Below are 19152 nucleotides of genomic sequence, written 5' to 3' on the forward strand. Positions count from 1 at the left end.
TACTGTGTTTCGTCTCTATAATGAAAATCCAAATGGCAAGAGATTTTTGGCAATTTTCATAATTTCAAAAACTTTCTCCGAAATACCGCATAATGAGTTCTTATTGCTTATGCAACTATTTTATATGGAAATATAATAATTCCTAGAAATGGATGAAAGTCCTGTAGGAATTGAGTAACTGAATGTAATTTGCTTAATAATTAAATTTGTTTTCTGCTTAAACCTTAATCATTCCTCCGAAGCATTGTCATGTATGAAATGTTTATGTTTTTGTCAGTAAAAACATGAAAGTTCTGAAGTTCTTAGAATGAGAAACGGATTATATATCATTTGATATTCGCTTTGACGGCGAATTAGACCCGAGTAGACTCGGCCTTATTTTGCATGAATTATATAAAATCCCTCCGTAGTCTTATACTACATATTAATTCTAAAAAAATTTCATCTGTGATGTAATTTCATCTGTGCGTAACTTTTTAATTTCCTACAGGATATTCTATATGTATTTATGCCATTAAATATATTTATTGAATGAAAATGCATACGTGCTTAAGAGCTTGGGAAATTGCTTGCAAATGGATAAGTAAATCTCTCTCAATCAAACTAATCATCCGCAAGAGCCACACAATTGCTCATAGTGAATTAGTCGCCTGGACGATTTTTGTGCTTAGCTTGTTTGCGGTAAACCTAACAAACTTTGCAAGATGCATAAAAATTTATTTTTTTTCTTAATGCTAAACTTATCTCAAAACTTAAGAATCATCTTTTAGGATTTAGAAACGTCAACTAAAATGAAAACATTGATATCCCGAGATCTCTTGTATATCTTCTGGTTCTCGCGTATAGTTCTTAATATGTTCTTGTTGTAATAAAATAGGTTAGGTTCGTTTAGAAAAGTAGTCTAATGAGCCAGATGGAATGTCATTTTTAGTCCATAAGAAGTAGTCATCCTTCAAGATGCCACCGCTTGACACGAATTTCAATAGGTTCTGCGACCTCACTATCGATATCTCTTTTAGTACCTATTTTAGTACCTCTTTAGATCTATCAGTCCCGTTATGAAAGCTTGTGACGCCAACAGACCGTGACGAGCGAGTAATACAGTCATGATCCTACAGTACCTTCTATCAGGATTGAATGGGAGCTTTGTGTATTTCTGAACTACCACTGTGAACATGATTTTGCAGTTTCGCAACCGGTAAATCATTCCATCGCGTTTTTACCTAAAGTAAAGTAAATCCATTGGATTACCAATGTCGGACCCGCTTTCGGATGACAGCTTTACAGCACTTTTTGTAATTTCTTTCACTATGTCATTGTCATCGATGCCTTTTTGACCTGTCCCCCAGTAGAAGTGAAAGTCGCTTGTTCCTAGCGAAACTCTCCACTTTTGCCGTGCTTCACAAAACACTTATGGCTGATATGCGATACGAGATTATTGCCTTGATTGCTTCTTGACAATCTTATGTACGTTGATGTTAACTCAGGAATTGTCTGATGGGGTTGCTCTGTGGCTTCCCAATGGCTGTAATGGTCCGACAGCTTTAAAGTCTAGCTTGTGTCTACTTATGGTATTCCGCACCATTCCATTCCGAGCCATTTGGTTAATATGCTGCGTGAATCTCTTTCTAAGTTTACTCTGAATCTTATTTTCCAATGAATAGTGGAATCATGTAGGATCTTGCAAAGGTTCTATATGTATATTCTCCTGCCATCCTTCTTCGGTCGTCCCACCGATTTTGCCACTTAGTTTTCAGCGATGAGGTCTACAGGTGACAGGGTTAGCACTATTTTAAGAACCGGGTAATAGGGTAGAGATCCTGTCATCCCACAATACTACGAGCCGTTGGACTTCTGACATTAGCTTCCAGTAGGTAGAATTTCGTATGCCTGTCCACCACATTAAAACAACGTAGAGCAGAATTGGTCTTACTATAAATGTATAGTAGCAGTGCATGAAATAGGCCATCCATCTACCTCCATGCATATATGGCGTTGCTGACCTTATTTACTTTTTCTTCCACAATGTACTTCCACATAACTTTGCTGTCCAAAACTACCCCAAGGTACTTGGTATAGCCCTTAACAAAAATTCTGTCCTATTTATCTCATTTTCCGCGTCTGTACCAGGTGTAAGCGATTATATAATGCGGCAAATAATAAATTTTTCACCGATCAAATTGTATGCCATTTTTTCATTACCAAACTTATTATCGAAAAATACCAAAAAAAGGCAAAAGAATTTTCAAAAACTACGAAAGTCAAAAATAGTGCCAGTCGAAATTTTTTTGTATACTTATTTTTGAAAGCGAGAAATCATTATTTTCTACAATCACAATCAAACTGCAAGCAAACGCACCACCGCTTCGAAAAAATGGACCCCAAATCGGAGGAGAATCTGTACGTAATGAGCGGTGTCACCGATATCGAACGTGATTTCAGCTACATTTCGACAATGTTGCGTTGGAATGAGACACGTTTCTTCGGTCCATCGCCGCGTGGTTTCTACCACGCCGCCGACTTCTTCCTGGAATATGCGGCGCAACGCATTATGGTGCGCAAACGGCAAGCAGATGTGACCATAATCGGTTATGCCGAGTTCAGTTATTATCCATTGATAGGCGCTTTGCCACCCGATTGTTGGATACATTGGCTGAAACATCACTTTTGGTGAGCAGCAAATTGCTTTGTCACTAAATATAACTTATACATATGCGTTATTGCACAGTGTTGACAAGGAATTTCCGCTAAACTGGGGCGATACAATGTTCTTCACACGCTTCATGTTCTTCCCGAAGTACAATCCGGAGCTTATGCGGCGCATACTTGTCGAATTCTTTCATCGTGAATTTAAAATTCGTTACATTGTGATCGTACAGATGCCGGACGATCCGGATTTGTCACCGGAAGGTGCGTGCTTTGATTGTTTCTAAAAATTTGTATTTTTGTTTTTGATGTAATTTTGGTTTAATCTATTCTTTTTTGAATTAAATTACTTTGTCTTATTTTTTTTCAATATTATAATCTTATATTGTATCTCGCTTCTAGACACCCCTTGTTATGACATGTTGCAAGGCATCAGCACAGTGTTGTATCCGCGCGCTTTTAGCGTTCAAAAATGTCGAAATGTGCAACGGCTTCACATAATACATCGCAATAATGTTATAGAACGTATGCGTTACCGGTTAGCTTTGTGAGTATTTCAATTAATAGTATTTGTTTACTTATCTTTTGACTTCATTACACTAATTATAACGGGATTTTCAATAAGAGCGCTACAAAAGTATTTTAAGCAAAACAAAAACTTTATTCCTGTGAAAATACATTCGATGCCGTTATGTACGGAACTCGTTTTCTTTTGCATGGCCACCACGGGCGCGCTTTTAAAAGTCAAGACACTGATCCCAGTTTTCGACGATTTTCAAGCATAAATCGACCCATACTGCTGCAATATTACGTTCGATGTTCATACGAAGTTCATCAATCGTCGCTGGATTGTTGACATGGACCATAGACTTGGCGTAGCCCTACAGGAAAAAGTCTAACGGCGTCAAATCGCCCGACCGAGGCGGCCAATTGCCTGGGAAATTTCGTTAGATAACACGTTCGCCAAACTTGTGGGCTGTGGTGCCGTTCTGTTGGAACACATATTCTACAAGTCCATATCATCCAAGTCGGTCCAAAAATATTCGGTTATCATTGAGCGGTAGCAATTCCCATTCACAGTAACGTGCCGTTCTTGATCATCACAGAAGAAGTACGGCCTATAAACCGCACCAAATCGCAATTTTTCGGGATGCAATGATAACACTTGGAGTACAAATGTATTGCTGCCTGACCAATGTTTCTTATTGACGAAACCATTCAAACATAAATGAGCCTCATGGAGGAATATGATTTTTCGATGAAAATCCGGATCATTTTCAAGTTGTTGCTCAGCCGAATTCACGAACAAACGATTCTGTTGGTCAAACGGCTTCAGTTCTTGAGTTAATTTGATCTTGTAAGGATGTAGGCCAAGATATTTTCCCAAAATTCGCCACAATGACGTCACAAAGATGTCCAATGCTTGAGAAAGACATGTGAGAGACTGATTTGGGTCTTCCTCAATTGATACGCTAGCGGCAGCAATATTCTCGAAACTACGTGCACTTCTTTATCTCACTGGCACGGGAACGTTTTGTACTGTGCCTGTGAATTCAATTTTTTCCACAAGATGCTAAATTGTTGATCTGACAGGACGATTATGATGACCATAACTTCGACGTAGCGCTCTTAAAGTTGAGGCCACTGACTCCGAATTTCGGTGCAAACTTTAATAATTTCGAGGTTGGATCGTATGTCTTTCCATGATAAAATGGCAAACCTTATGAAGATAAATGTCAAAAGAGCGGAAAAATATGGCGTCGTTTACTCTACTTTTGTCCATTTTAAAAAACCTGTTATAAGGCTGTGCGCAAAGAAATAATATCAGCAACAACCCAGGTGGCTGATTAGGCTTCAGAAGTATCACGATTCTTACTAACACATGTTTTGGTCTCAATTCTATTTTTTTTTTTGTTTTACATCGCTTCACTTCACTATATTGATAGCCTAATGAAATTTTTCTGATAATTGATTTTTATGTTAGTCAGAAAACTTCTGATCCCACTAGTTTTCGAAGACTTTAAGCAATCGAAAATCTAATGGTCTTTTGTTGACCACTTATAACTCATATTGTCTTCATCTTTTATTCAACGAATTTGTTAACAGTTTTCTACAAATATTGAATCTCTTTGCAGACCCGAAGACAATGATGATATCGTAGAAGTGATTGATGTGGATCGTCCAGACTTGCGCGAGGAATATGGTGATTTTTATATAGCAGAGGAACTGCAAAAGGAAATAGATGAAGATGATAAACATAACACCTTTATAGCTTGTGAGGTGTGTATAAAAATAGTTGAAGAGAGTAAAGATTATTGCTTGTAAAGCTCAAAGTAAAGCCTAGAACAAGTATTTATATAGCTGAGATAATTAATGGAACTCAAGACCACCGAAAATATGGAGAAAAGATATTATCTTTCTTTGCAAGGTTTAATCTAAACATCCAGAAGTAATCAAGAAGAAGATTATTAAACCATATATATTCCATTCGAAAGCTTTTCATAGAAGGTCCACTGATTCATAAGTTTTTGGATTACGATTTCTAGTTCAGCTTTCTTACTGTTACACCGTGCTTAGTTATATCTAGTATAGTATAATAGTTATCCGTTGTTAGATCAGTTTTTTCCCTGAAATGTAGCCTATGCGCTTTGTTTTTTCAGTATAAATTTCGCCTTTTAGGTTAGGTTAGGATAGGTTAGATTAGGTTAGATTAAGTTAGGTTGGGATAGGTTGGGTTACGTTATATTGGACGCCATACAAATACCTACTGGCCCTTCGTAATACCACATAGAGGTTCAGTTTAATTTGAACTGAAGTATTCTTCGGCTTTTTATTTTCTTAAAACTTCTCAGGTCTTAACATGAAATATATTTACCTATCTTGATCCTTCTCTATGCACTTACAGTTACAGCATCAGACGGTAGGCTTCATTTGGCTCAACGATGATGTCAGCATAGTAACGCTGGTGGAGAATTTCGAATGCGATGGCTTCGGTAATATGATACGATTCTCACGAGATAAACCTTTCGGTGAGAAGCGCCTAACGGTAACGTAAGTATGATCCCTAATTTAAGTAAAATGTGCTCTGGTGATAAACATTTAAAATAATATTATTAACAAACCCTCAGAGGCGTTGAAAAGAAGCCCGCTTATAAATTTTTCACCTCCGAAGTGGTCGAAGAAATTTACAACAAAGAATTAGAAAGACTACTTTCAGCAACGAAAACTACCGAATCAAGGTAAATTTCAAATGACTTACTTGCTAGTATTTACTAATTTTGTCGATAACGAAAAAATATCACAACAATAAACACACATAAATCAGCGATAAAACCTGCATGCGTCCCACATGTCCGGCAGCTATGGGCACCAATATTGTATCGACTGTGCGACGTTCGTCGCGTGGCAGCTTCAATTACGGCATTAACGAAACGAGCATCAAATATTTTTTCTTGCGTGAAGAATTCTATCGCAAAATGGAACTAATCGATATTTGTATGTCAATTTTGGTTATAACAACATATTACTGATAATAATTATTCTGCCTTCTGTCATTTTCGAAGTTTTTAAAAGCCCCGATCACTATCAAACGCAGTTCCGTAAGCGTTTACGTATCCGTTATAATGTACCAGAAACGCATGATGAAGCCACCGATGGCGAATTTCCCTTCGATACATATTCCAATGTGTTCGCCATCAAGTTGCTGGGTATTAGTGAAACGACGGACACACGATTCGCTTCGCGTTTTATTGCGACTGCTTTTACGGCACATCCCGACCGGGATTACTGCATTATATCTATACCGAATAAGATGCGTTTATCGAGAAGTGTGGACATGTTGCTGGGATTGTTTGTGGTGAGTTGGTAAAGGTTGGAAACCATACATTTTTGATATCCAAATTTATGATTCAAGAGTTTGGATCGGTTAACTTATTAGATAAACAGATCCGTCGTACCCAACTGCATAATGACATTTTTGGGAAAGATTTTTACTACATATATATGTATATATATGTATATCTAATATATAAAATTCTCGCGTCACGGTGAACGTTATTGAACTCCTCTGAAACCTCTCGACCGATTTTCGTGAATCTTAGCGTGCATATCGGCTAGGGTGGAGAATCGGACAACATCTATTTTTCACATAAAACGAAGCCATTTGGTGGCGAAACGGAGTTCGCCGGGTTTTCTAGTAAAACTATAAAGTAAAGACCCTGTAAAGTATATCATCCAAATGTTTTCAAGAATATGAAGTTTCCAAAGGACGATATAGTGTCAGAGAACTAAAATTATTAAACAAAAATACCAGGGGGAACGATTCATAAAATGGCAGTCGTTTCTTGACGAGTTGAAACAACTCTTCGGACGACCATTGTGGATAATTTGTAAGACTTGACTTTATGTCAACTTCCGAGAATATTTCCATCAGAATCTTGAAGAACTTCCTCATTGTGGTTTATTGCTAAGACTTTATGTCAATCTCCGAGAATATATGCGACACCTACTCGAAAAACTTCCACAATTTCCTTAAAGAGGATTTATTGGTTTGTCAAGATAGAACTTTAGTTCTTAACTGACTACTCAATCGAAATTAGCACTTCTTGATACCTTAAATAGCGAACCGCCACAAATAAATGATCGGAAATAACTCCAAAAGAGAGCAAATGCTTTCCAATCTGAGACAAAATTATGATAAAGAAAGGAAAATTTCTTAGAATAAGAAGCCTTATTTGTTAACAAAGTTAACATTGTTAAATTTAAGAACTAAGAAAGACAATTAGGCACTTTTTCTTTGTGAAACCCTTGTAGAGTGTTATTTCCTCTCAGCCAACATGTTGCATTGCCTATACATTCATTACTCTATCTCTCTCTTCCCCCATCTCTATCTTTCTCTCTCCAGACGCCAACCACGTCTCAGGTTAATAGTTCTGTTGAAAAAATTTTAATTATTTTCAAAAGGTCACGCCCACTTTTGTATTCATTAACAATAAATACCTTTCTAATTGTGCTTGGATTTTTTCTTCAGGGTCTCGTACCACGTCCCGGCGCTAGAATTGATGACACGGTTTACATCATAAATCGCAGCACAATCTTCGGTCATATTGGTGTAATGAATTTGATACCGGAGGATGTCTTCACTATTGAAAAAATCATAAAGAAGTCGGGAGCCATGCTCAATAAACGTGCCTCAACCTACACTTTGTTCGCACTGAAGCAGTCGTTTTTCATACCACCCGAAACACTAGCCGAATCCACGCTTATTAGTGACATAATAGAGGATGTGTTGGAGAATCCTATAAGCGAATTTCATTTCCTAACAATACGCTGTGGTGATTCGATGCGAGCCATGGAGAATAATATCATTGTGGGGTTTGCAATAATACGGTAATTAGAAAATGGGAAAATATATTCCTTGACCCGCTAGGCCAAACTAATTTTGAGTTGATAGTTTAAAGAAAAAATATTGGACATCCTAGGGGAGTGTTATGGTGGGACAATGACCCGATATAACTGCTTATGATGTACACATATGTGATACGAAAATCCTTAGGGTGCCCATAAACTTGTTTTTCGAATTGGAAACTCCTTTACAACGGTCATTGTTTAGCGAACTCTCTCACCACATAAATAATGATAGGCAGTTTGTTTATCTCACCCCACCAGTCCTTTTATTAGACAACATGAACTGGAGTATAAATATGTTTTCATGCGTCACGAGGTGTGTTTCAGTCAAAATCCCGGTGAAATTGTCTTATTAAAGTTACATCCGAATTACATTTGGGAATCGGATGCAATATTCCGGCAAATATCCTGTGCCACCGGCTATTGGGAACTATATTATGTGGCACCAACTATGGTGAGTATGGAATTACATAAGGAATTAGATAAAGTCTGGAGCTCAAACCTTTTTTTTTGCATTTACTCAGAGTCACACCAAACCCTTAGTTAACGATTTGGTTAAACAAATGCAACCCATTGAACCGCGCCCCATCGCACAACTGCATCGTCGTAAATACAACAAGCCGAAATCGACAACATCAGACCGCCTCAGCCAACAAATACCGAATATTGGTGATGAAAATGTAGCTCTCTACTATCATAATTTATTGCCATCGAAGGCATTCGGCAATAAAGAGCCGATCATAATAATCGGTTTCAACAGTTTAACGCGCGCCTTACTGCGTGTGCTGCTTTTCAACTTCATGAATGCCAGGTAAATACTAAATTTTGGTGTAAATGGAGAGCTTACAATTTTTCTCTTGTCTTCGTAGCGACAAAAATTGCCATTGTTGTCTGCCACGCTTACGCGTCGTCGTCATCGCAGCAGTGGGTGTGGTGGAGAGCGCCTACGACAATGATTTTCATTGTGAGATCTGCACAGATCAAAATGACTGTTATGTTAATTTCGAGAATAGCAATAGTTTTATACGCGACACAACACGTTGTATGGATCTGCGGAAATTTGCCTCTTTCGTCAGTTCGACTGTGAAGAAGATCAAAACGTAAGTGCTTTCTATGTTCTACTTATATCTATAATACATACTATATACTCCACCAGTTTACTCCAAAAAAATGCCGGAAGAAATCATTACTAAGTTTGACTGTCATCAGAAAACAAGTATTAGACAACCTTGAAACATGAATTTATGAGGTGATTTTACTACCCGTAGCTTATCACTTTATGAGCTTCGGCACGAAAACTAAACAAATATACAGACCTTTCCTCAATTCCTAATACTCATAAGTGATGATCTGATCTCGTATGTTTATTCCGAAGAGAGGATGCGAAGTCTTTCAAGCAGAGCCAAATTTTATTAAGTGGGAGTTTATACTGCCAAACCATGAAAACAGACCACACAGAAAACAAAGTTAGGGCAGATTTCAAGGAATTTGTACCGATCTCACACCGCTTCACCTAGTAATCGGGTAGGTAGCCAAACACACACTGCACCAAATGACACATAGGGGTTTGGCAGAGTTAAAGTAATATCTTCCTAGAACATGAAGAACTTATGGCTCTTCTCCCAAGGGACAGCATTACCAAAAGTATAAACTTCATTGAGAACAGCCTACCAGATCGTAACCAATCTGGGTGCCCGCTCAGCATCGCTCGCTCCTCAGCATCCACCAACATAGTGGGACCCGCACCTTTCATTGCGATTGGCCTCATACAATAAAAGAGCTGTTCCGCAAGGATGAAGGAGTGGACAGGGAGAAGTATTGGCAACAACTCAAAGGCATACCCCATACCAAGTTGCCTTTAAATGGCTTAAATATGTAATCAACCTGTCTCGGATCCATGTTTCCAAATAGGGATCACATCGCCTCAATAGCATAATTTAGGAAAGGGTACAATGGACCTAAGTTCGCGATGCAATCCTCATTTATTTATCTAATCCAGGTCCCTACCGACCGATAAGTATTACAACTATTTCGACGAATGCGACTCTACATACTTCTTTGAGTCAGTTTCTGAAGAAGAAAAGTTTTGACAGATTTCGAGTATTCTATATGAATGGGTATCTATAGGTCCCTACTGACAGATACATATGTCCTATAAGTATTTCGACGAATGCGACGAAACATATATACGTCTTTGAGTTTATTTCCGTAAGCATGTATAGCCCGGTGTATCGGCAGACGATTCCCGATATTGTCTTTAGTTGGTGTTTACTTCGATAAGAATGACAACAACTTAAGACTCTTAACCTCCACAAAATTCCCTAAAATTATTTTTTAACAATTTAACCACTTAATACAAACATTTTGTTTGATCGGAACTTTCACAGAGAAGATCAAGCAATTGTATTAGCCAACGGCTGTGAGATGTACTATGGTAAACTCATCTTCTCAATGAGTCAGCGTTTTGGAAAACCACCAGCCGCAAAACGCGATCCACGCGCCTCAAACTACATGCAAATCAACAGTCGCTTCGATAAAATCGTGATGTATCACAAACTCGAAGCAATACGAAAAGATCAGAACTCGAATGATATCAATATAATCGTTTTCGGCACACATCTGGGCACCTATGAGTTCATAAATTTCCTCATTAATCACAAAATACCTCCGCAATTCATAACTTTGGTCATACCATGGGACGCCAAGTCTCGGGAGTCATGCATTAAATATAATATCAGCAATATGGATATGAATATAGAGTTGATACTGCAGGGTATGGTGGAAGATTTGGGCGTGAAGGTCGAGGCGCATTGGATATTGAAGAAGTGGATATACTACTATAATGAAAAGATCATCTCGCATGCAGCTTTCGAAAATTATCCCAACGGTAACTTAATGACAATGGCTTGTGACCTATTTGTCAGCTTTCATCCGCATCTTATCAGCGCAGAGCTTGTTGATTGTAAGTGAAATACTTTTAAGTACGACTGTTAGCTAAATATATGTATTGCACTGCCTAGTATTGGAGAGCAGCGGCATTGAGATGGAGGACTCATTAGTGTTGGTCGATGATAATTTCCGCACTAGCGATCCGAATATTTATGCCGTCGGCAATTGCACACGTTTGAGGAATAAGCGGAATCATCAATATGTTCATGTGGCTAAAGAGGAGAAAGCGGCTAAGGTAAGTTAAGTGATATTATTTTAAATCTAATGGAATGTTATACATACGTAGGAGATTACTAAGTTTCGATGATGACATGTCTTCGACGGAAAGAATCTTCATATCTAGAATATTTTAGGAGCTTTTGTCAGTACTTGTCTGCGATCATCCACTGTTAGGATCATCTTGTTTGTTTCCAGGTGGTTAGAAATATACATTTCTTCTCTATTGGCAGGAGGTGGGGTCTTTCACCGAAGGTAATCTTCTGGCTCCACGACGCTATAGTCAACCTTATATTGTTTAATGGGATCTTTGAGTGGTGGAGGGTCTTAGAAAAGGCCACACTTGCCAAGAAGTTGGAGAGCGTCCAACAAGCAGAGCTCATCAGCATGCGTGGTGCTCCAAGATCCACTCCAATTTGCAAATACTTGTATTGCCCATGGATATCGCCGGGAAGTGCAAGGCGGCGAACGTTGCCATCAAACTCAGGGCATCTTTGTTTTTAATTGAACACCTTGCTACGCATTCGAAAATCGAAGCTCACAAACCGTGCGTTTGAGTCAATTTGGGAAAATAATAGTTTGGGTATTAGGTTACATCGAAATCGCAGCAACTGTAAAACTGATGAGCTGGTGTTCTACTACTATAGCTATAATCGGCTAAAGTGCTGTCGCAAGATCCTTTAAGCCTAAGATTGATCGCAAGAGATCAAATGAGCTCTTTTCCCTCAGTAAAACTAGCCTCTACATTATTTAGAGGTTCTAACAAGCCATTGCCTTATTAGCATCCGTGGCGTTAGTTTGGGAATCTTATCGGACGCCATTTGCGGAAGCTCTATGAAAGAAGACCAGGTGAAAACACCTGAGCACATCCTTGTTGATTGTCTCGCCTTTGCGAGATTCAGACTTACATATTTGGGAGCTCCCACTCTCAGATATCCTACCGAAATGGTGGGAATAAAATTTAAACGCCTGGGCAAAATTTTTTGGGCCGCAACACGTTTTTGCTTCACAGTGGATTGCGTTTGGTAGTCGAAGTGCGATTTCTAGATCAGTCGGCAAACCTAAACCAGCGATCGAATTATTATATTAAATAAGGAACATATTTTTGTTTTTGTACTAATAACGCTGCCTTTTCTATAAAAATTATGCTCTTGTTATCTAGAAACTTGGAAATTCAGTACGATCATGTGATCAGTTATAAAATCATGCGTCATGGTTTGACTATATTCATAACATTTAAGGTAAGGCCTTGTGGGGTTTTTAGTTTATGATGATCTTCAATGAGCAAAACAAGATATTAAAGTAGTGTCGCCGAGATTTTATTTTTGAACATCGATGCTGTTATTTGAAACATTTGCACTTTCTGAATCGGTACTCTACGAATAACTCATATGTGACCGCAAAAAAATATTCAACTTACCATAACACAATTTCAAACGATTTTTAAAGTTCAGAGCAATTAATGACAATTTACAGTGTAATATGTTAGATCACGTGATCTGAACACGTGATGTGACTTAAAGTGAAGTAGTGATGTGATATAATATATGATCACAACGTTATGTGTTTCAATAAAATTGTGCAAGAAAGAGCCAATAAATGTGCGTGTCATATTAAGCGGGGTGATATGATGTGACGTCACAAGATTTGATGTGACATCATGTGATTGTGAAAATTACAGTTTTTTCATCATTTTTCATATATTTTTTTCATACATTAATCACCAAAATTTAAAATATAAAATCATTTAAAGTCATGCATCTTGTGATCTAATTAAAGTGGAAAATATTATCAAGTTGATTTTCTACTTTAATTACATCGTAATCATCGTAATTATATTATTAGTTATTAAATGAAAAGTACGGGTAAAATACATATATGAATGTATAATATTATCTTAGATATATGATGAGGTGATATAGCAGCTTAAGTCATATGATATGACAACTAAAATTATACCAAATATTTCTAAAAAAAAATTATTTTTTTTTAATACTTCAAAAAGCTGTATTTAACAAATTTTTTTTACTAAAATACTTTATTTAATTCACAGCTCATTAGAAGCCTTAATCTGCATCAGAATGATGATCCCGTAAACACTGAGAAATATCAACAACCAGTTTACTTTCAAGCACAACTACCATTAGGCCATTATATGGCTAAAGCGATCCTACCCAAACGATATATCGCCAATCATTTGGATAACAATTATATGCTCACATTAGTCACTTATGATGGGAATTTCTCGCGCGTGCGCATCAACGAGCATGGCATAGTAGAGGAGATCACTTGTGTCACCAGAAATGTAAGTAATTTATAGTTTTTCTAGTTTGAATGCTTTACTTTATGTTTAGTTATCGGTTTTTATGTTTAAACAGATTCTATATCTAATTTACAAAAACAAATTTTGTAGTCATTTTCTTCTTATTTAATATAGAAACGCAGCTTTGATCATCTGCAATACTTTGTGGGTCAGCATCAGGCACTGCTGAATGACTTACACACGCGTTGGTATCTCAAGGACATTACCAGTTTTGTTGAGTTCTTCGAAGAACCATGGACCGAACTGATCATGCATCCACAATTTGACAGTTTGAGCAGCCGGATTCGTACCTTTGGCATGGAAATGGCCAAGGATATCATGGACATGGTGAGTTAGTGGTGGCGGACTACAGCTAAAGTTGTTGTAATACATATGTATAGCTGTTTATATCAATATATGACAATATATACTCTCTGCACAGGACCTGGGCATAGATCGCCGAAAACGCAAGCAATTCATGAAACAATATATGGCCGATGCGGGGCATACGGATGAGGTGGAGAAGACTTTGTTGCGTTTTTTGCGCAAACATCGCGATGACTTTATATACCCGTTTGCATTACCCGAGGACTTTCATCTAAATCTATCGAGCAAGTTGAATATCTAATTTTATTTGTATGCTTTATTTTATAACAGAACTATTTGTCCAAAACAAATCAGCAAGTGTTTTGCCTGATCTTATACTTATGTGCTTAAATATATTTTTTGTTATTTACATAACATTTACGCCTATTATATTATATACATATGTATATGTATATATAGTATATCGTCACCTAAATTGCAAAACAGCGTAATAACCAATATATAACCATAATATTACCGTATATAATAACCAATATCTAACCATTTTATAACCAAAACTCGAATTTCGTTTCAATTTGAGTGGTTTCTTTTAATGTTCTTCTTTCGCCTGTAAATTTTTGAAAATGTTATGTTCATTACTTTGCATTTTAGATCACGATATACATATACTCGTATATAAACGTTTGTTAAATATGTTCATACGGTGCCGATAGCACACTGTGTAACAAATTGTTTCGCCAAAGCGCAATCTGCATTTTCGGTCCAACGATTCGCCGGGCAGTTCATGAAGTACTCCATGTGAACACAACTGAGCAGTATGCCGGAGAAGGGACTACACCTCCGAAGTGCGAACACTCCACCACCGAGCGAATGTTGCTTGATCACCTGCATTCGTTGCTGTGCCACTGATTCGCATTTTCTGTAGGCTGTCAGCATAGTGTCCACATAGGTGCTATCATTACCGGATTTTGTCTGTAGATAGTTTTGCACCGCCTCAATGTTGATCTTCTCAGGCGCCGATAGGTGCTGCAACTCTTTAACAATGCACTCAGCGAAGCACTGTCAGTAAATAAATAAGGAAAATAGAGTCAGTCGAGTAAGGCGAGAGAGTACTATTTAGTATATGAAGATATTGTATAGTACTTACAGTAACGTCCTCCAAAGCAGTTGCGCCCTTCTGGTTTTCAAAAGATATACCCAGTCGTTGAGCACACGTTTCCATGACTGCGCGTTCGTCGTTTTTACAACAAACTGACGGTTGCTGGTGAATTAAACAAAAAGTTAAACTTCAAAATAGAAATAATTGAAAGAAACTGAAAAGTAATTAATTTTGGGAAAGAAAAATACCCATCCTGAATGGCCCTTACTTTCAAGTGTTGAATATTCTCGAAGTGCGATTGATATCGAGATTACGATTGAGTCATAGAATCTTCTACGGCTACAGCATTCACAAGACTAGCACTCTACTGGCTTATGGTTGTCCTTCTGAGTCTGCTTAGGTGATATTTCAGAAATCAGGTTCTGAGTATTAGATTCTCTTTTACTCCGTTTCTGTCAAACATTTTGAACGATGCTTGTATGGAAAATAGCGAGATATTTTAACGAAATTTGGTATGAGTGAATGTCTAAGACATCGATGCCGAAAAAGTTGTCATATAAACTAAGCGATCAAAATTCTTGTAATGAATATTTTGTAGATATTTGTGAAGGTTTTTTTTATTATTTTTTTTTGTTGAAAACTATAAAGGGTTTGAGTCAATTAAAGAGATCATGTCATTTTGACAAAGAGTTGAAATTATTAATTTACTACCGAAATTCGTAGTCAGTGGCCTCCACTTTAAGAGCGCAGCGTCTAATTTATGGTTGTCATGATTGTCCTGTCAGTACAACCATTGAGCGTCTGATGGAAAAATTTTCATTCACAGGCTCAGTACAGAATGTTCCCGTGCCAGTGAGGCAAAGAAGTGTCGAGAATATTGCTGCCGCGAGCGAAGACCCAAAGACCCAAATCAGTCTCTCACACGTCATTTTCATGCATTAGTCAGCTGTGTGACGCCCTTGTGGCGAATTTTGTGAAAAGATCTTGGCCTACATCCTTGCAAGAACTGAAGCCGCTTGACCACCAGAATCGTCGTATGTTCGTGAATTGGGCTCAGCAATATGGAAACTTGAAAATAATCCGTATTTTCACCGAAAAATCATCTTCAGTGATGACGCTCATTTCTGGCTGTATGGGTTCGCCAATAAGCAAAATATGCATTATTGGTCAGGTGTTGAATAGCAATCCACACGTACTTCATGAGTCATTATTGCATCCCGAAAAAATTAAATTTATGGGTCGGCGGCGGCATTGGGCCGTACTTCTTCCGTGATGATCAAGAACGGCACGTTACTGTGAATGGGAATCGCTACCGCTCAATAATAACCGAATATTTTTGGCCAGAATTGAAGGATATGAACTTAGACTATATGTAGTTCCAACAGGGCGGCTCCACAAGCTTATGTCACAATCGATTTATTGAAAACCAAATTTGGTGAACGTGTTATCTAATGAAATGACCCAGGCAATTGGCCGCTTCGGTCGTGCAATTTGACGCCGTTAAACAATTTCCAGTAGGGCTACGTCAAGTCTATGACCTATGCCAATAAGTCAGCGACAATTGATGAGCTTTGTATGAATATCGAACGGGCAGCAGTATCGGCCGATTTATGCTTGAAAACCGTCCAAAATTGGGTTCAGTGTCTGGACTTTGGCAAGTGTGCCCATGGTGACCATGCAAAAGAAATGATCGTATACAAAGTAGGCTGGAAATCCCCAAAAGTAAAACCTTGATCAACAGTTTTGTAGAAGCTCTTTAAGTTCAAACTGCCTTCTAAATATATAATAATCCCTAACTCTAAGGCAAGCATATCATAACATGATTCTTCTTACTATAAATAGACGCTTAGTCCGCAGCTAAGTAGCAGTACTTGACATAACTGTATGAAGTTTTAGGCCAATTCCAAACGTTTGATACATTTTATGAAAATTTTTCTTCTTTCATTTTTCCTTTTGAGATTTGTAAGGTATTGTTCGGTATCAGATGCAAGCATGGAACTTAGATACTGAATGGTACCTGACTTCTTCCAACTAAACTACTAAAAACATAATAATAATGTTGTCGTAATAAAAAAACAGGTCATAGAAAGGTTTGAAACCCTCGAGAGCAGTAAAAACTAATGCTGTGACCATATCAGAGGAAAGCAATACCAATTGCTATTGTCGATACGAAGAGTGATTCTCATGATCAGATACTCAAAGTCGAGTTCATGCCATGAATGACAAGTTAGATTCTCACTTCAAATTCAAGGTTTTGCATGCTCTGCCGAAGTGTGACAGATATTCCAATAAAAAGTTTGACTTAAGATTCTTCATGTTTGGAATTTGATAAAAAAATTATTCACGCTTTGACTTACCACTAGTTGTGGGGGTCGCCTGCAATCAATCTCCACGGCTTCAACGCACTGAACAACAGATGAAAGAGAATAAAACTACTTTTAAAACATTTTTTTTTTTTGAAAATTTAAAATCTATTTTTTAGGCAAAAAGTAACTCACGCCGTAGGCCAAAAACGCACAAAACACAAAAAATTCGATTTTCAGCATTATTTTTGTTTACGAAATACTTGAAATCTACAAAAATAACTGTTCACCACCAGTTGAGTTGGGCAAATAACTTTGGAGTGGACACGCGCTGTTGCTTTTATAGGTTAGGTGCACTGCCTAATTAACAAATTTCTAATTAAAAAGTGTGAAAATAAGTGCACATTTATTCTTTGTTCGAAAAAGAAAAATATTTCTAATAACTAATAATTATGTAAATGTAATTTGTAATAATTTAATCATTTTTTATTAAAATTTTTTTTAAGTTTTTTCTTAATTTTTATGAATTTTTTTTTATTTTTTATTAAAAAATTATTTTATTTAGATTTATTTGTTATTGAAGCTGATTAATATATTTTTTTTATTTTTAGATTATATATATATGTATATTTTTTTCGAACAAATATTTTTTTTCTAATTTAATTTTTTTATTAAATTCTCCAAAGTCTAGCTCACTCACTGCAACAACGTTGTTGAAGACTGAGTTCAAACGCGCGCTTTTGTTATAAATTTATACAAATCAAAGGAAAAAAGAATTACTAAAAAATTGTGATGCACTAACGCAACAACAGCAATAAATCATTGTCATACATACAAATATGTATAACAGTAAATATTAAACTAATTTTATACCAACTTTCTGTCACATTATATAAATTTTTTGTTGCTGCTTTTACTATTTCTGTCTGGCCACTTAGCGACGCCGACCACGCATGACCAATGGCCAATATTGTTGGACCTGCAACCTCAGTATATCTGCAACCCCCAACGCAGAACGCTTCACTGACTGCACCGTGGAGAAGGTGGCCGCAGCGCTCTTGCTGCTTATCGCATGCGTGCTGCTGTTTGCTGCAAGTGACAGCCTCTTGACTGCAGCGTGTTGACGATTGGCGGCCATGCGCGAAGGTTAATTTTACTCATTCATACGTTGGTACCTATTCCTAAAGTCATATGCCCAGCCATCTTTGTTTGTATTTTCAAATGACAAACAGTAATTATTGTTAAATGAACTTGAAAAAAACTGTTGCTCTTTGCTGGCGATGGTTTTGGGTATGTTTCAGATAAAAGTAAAATTTTTGGTTTTCCGCGGCAAATATTTAGAAAGCAACGAACGATTTCAATGACGCGGTCGATTACCTGCCAATTATTTGCCGTCAAATATTCTAGCTTATTGTTTAGAAAATGTTAATAAGTATGTATGTAAGTAATTAATTATATAAATTATAGTTCGTTATTGTTACAATTGATCGTTAGTAATTAGCTTATGGAAAAATACAAGCGAAAGTGCAAAAATCGCAGCAAAGTGGGTCACAAATATCGGTCCTTCATTCATACATATGTATTTATATTCTTCTTTATTGGCGTAGACAGCGCTTACACGGTTATTTGGCGCAAATTTGTGTCTCCAAGCGAAGCCAGGTCCATTTACACCTGTTTTTTCCAATGGAGTCTCTCAGAGCTAGCATTTTTTCGTCCGTTCGGAGGACATGACCTAGCCTCGGTTGGTTTCGAACGGCTCGCAGAAGTCCTTCCCGATCCTGTCGCAGCTTTTGGTATTGCTCAACGTCAGTCTGACGCCAATAAGGAAGAAGAAGATTAGGTTTGTGGGGGATACCAAATACAGACAGAGCGGCATAAAGGCAACTCCTTTTCCCGCTGTCAAC

At 37.4% G+C, this 19152-nt stretch overlaps 2 protein-coding genes across 2 annotated transcripts; one reads left to right on the forward strand and one right to left on the reverse strand.

Annotated features, from left to right (window-relative positions):
• Positions 1-2374: 2374 nt before the first annotated feature.
• Positions 2375-14216, forward strand: LOC120771754 (cilia- and flagella-associated protein 61-like). The gene is made up of 17 exons (XM_040099935.1): positions 2375-2670; positions 2729-2910; positions 3049-3193; positions 4782-4926; positions 5552-5697; positions 5775-5885; positions 5972-6141; positions 6210-6502; positions 7676-8034; positions 8314-8506; positions 8577-8863; positions 8922-9152; positions 10440-11014; positions 11073-11236; positions 13271-13522; positions 13655-13867; positions 13962-14216. Exons 1-17 carry the CDS (start codon positions 2375-2377, stop codon positions 14145-14147), a joined length of 3948 nt encoding a protein of 1315 aa, XP_039955869.1. The 3' UTR covers positions 14148-14216.
• A 326-nt stretch (positions 14217-14542) lies between these two features.
• Positions 14543-17491, reverse strand: LOC120773109. Its single transcript, XM_040102089.1, has 4 exons — positions 17444-17491; positions 17303-17350; positions 14994-15107; positions 14543-14905 (listed from the first exon to the last, which is right to left on the reverse strand). Exons 1-4 carry the CDS (start codon positions 17489-17491, stop codon positions 14543-14545), a joined length of 573 nt encoding a protein of 190 aa, XP_039958023.1.
• Between the last annotated feature and the right edge of the window lie 1661 nt (positions 17492-19152).

Source organism: Bactrocera tryoni, chromosome 3, assembly GCF_016617805.1.
Source record: "Bactrocera tryoni isolate S06 chromosome 3, CSIRO_BtryS06_freeze2, whole genome shotgun sequence".
NCBI lineage: Eukaryota > Metazoa > Arthropoda > Insecta > Diptera > Tephritidae > Bactrocera > Bactrocera tryoni.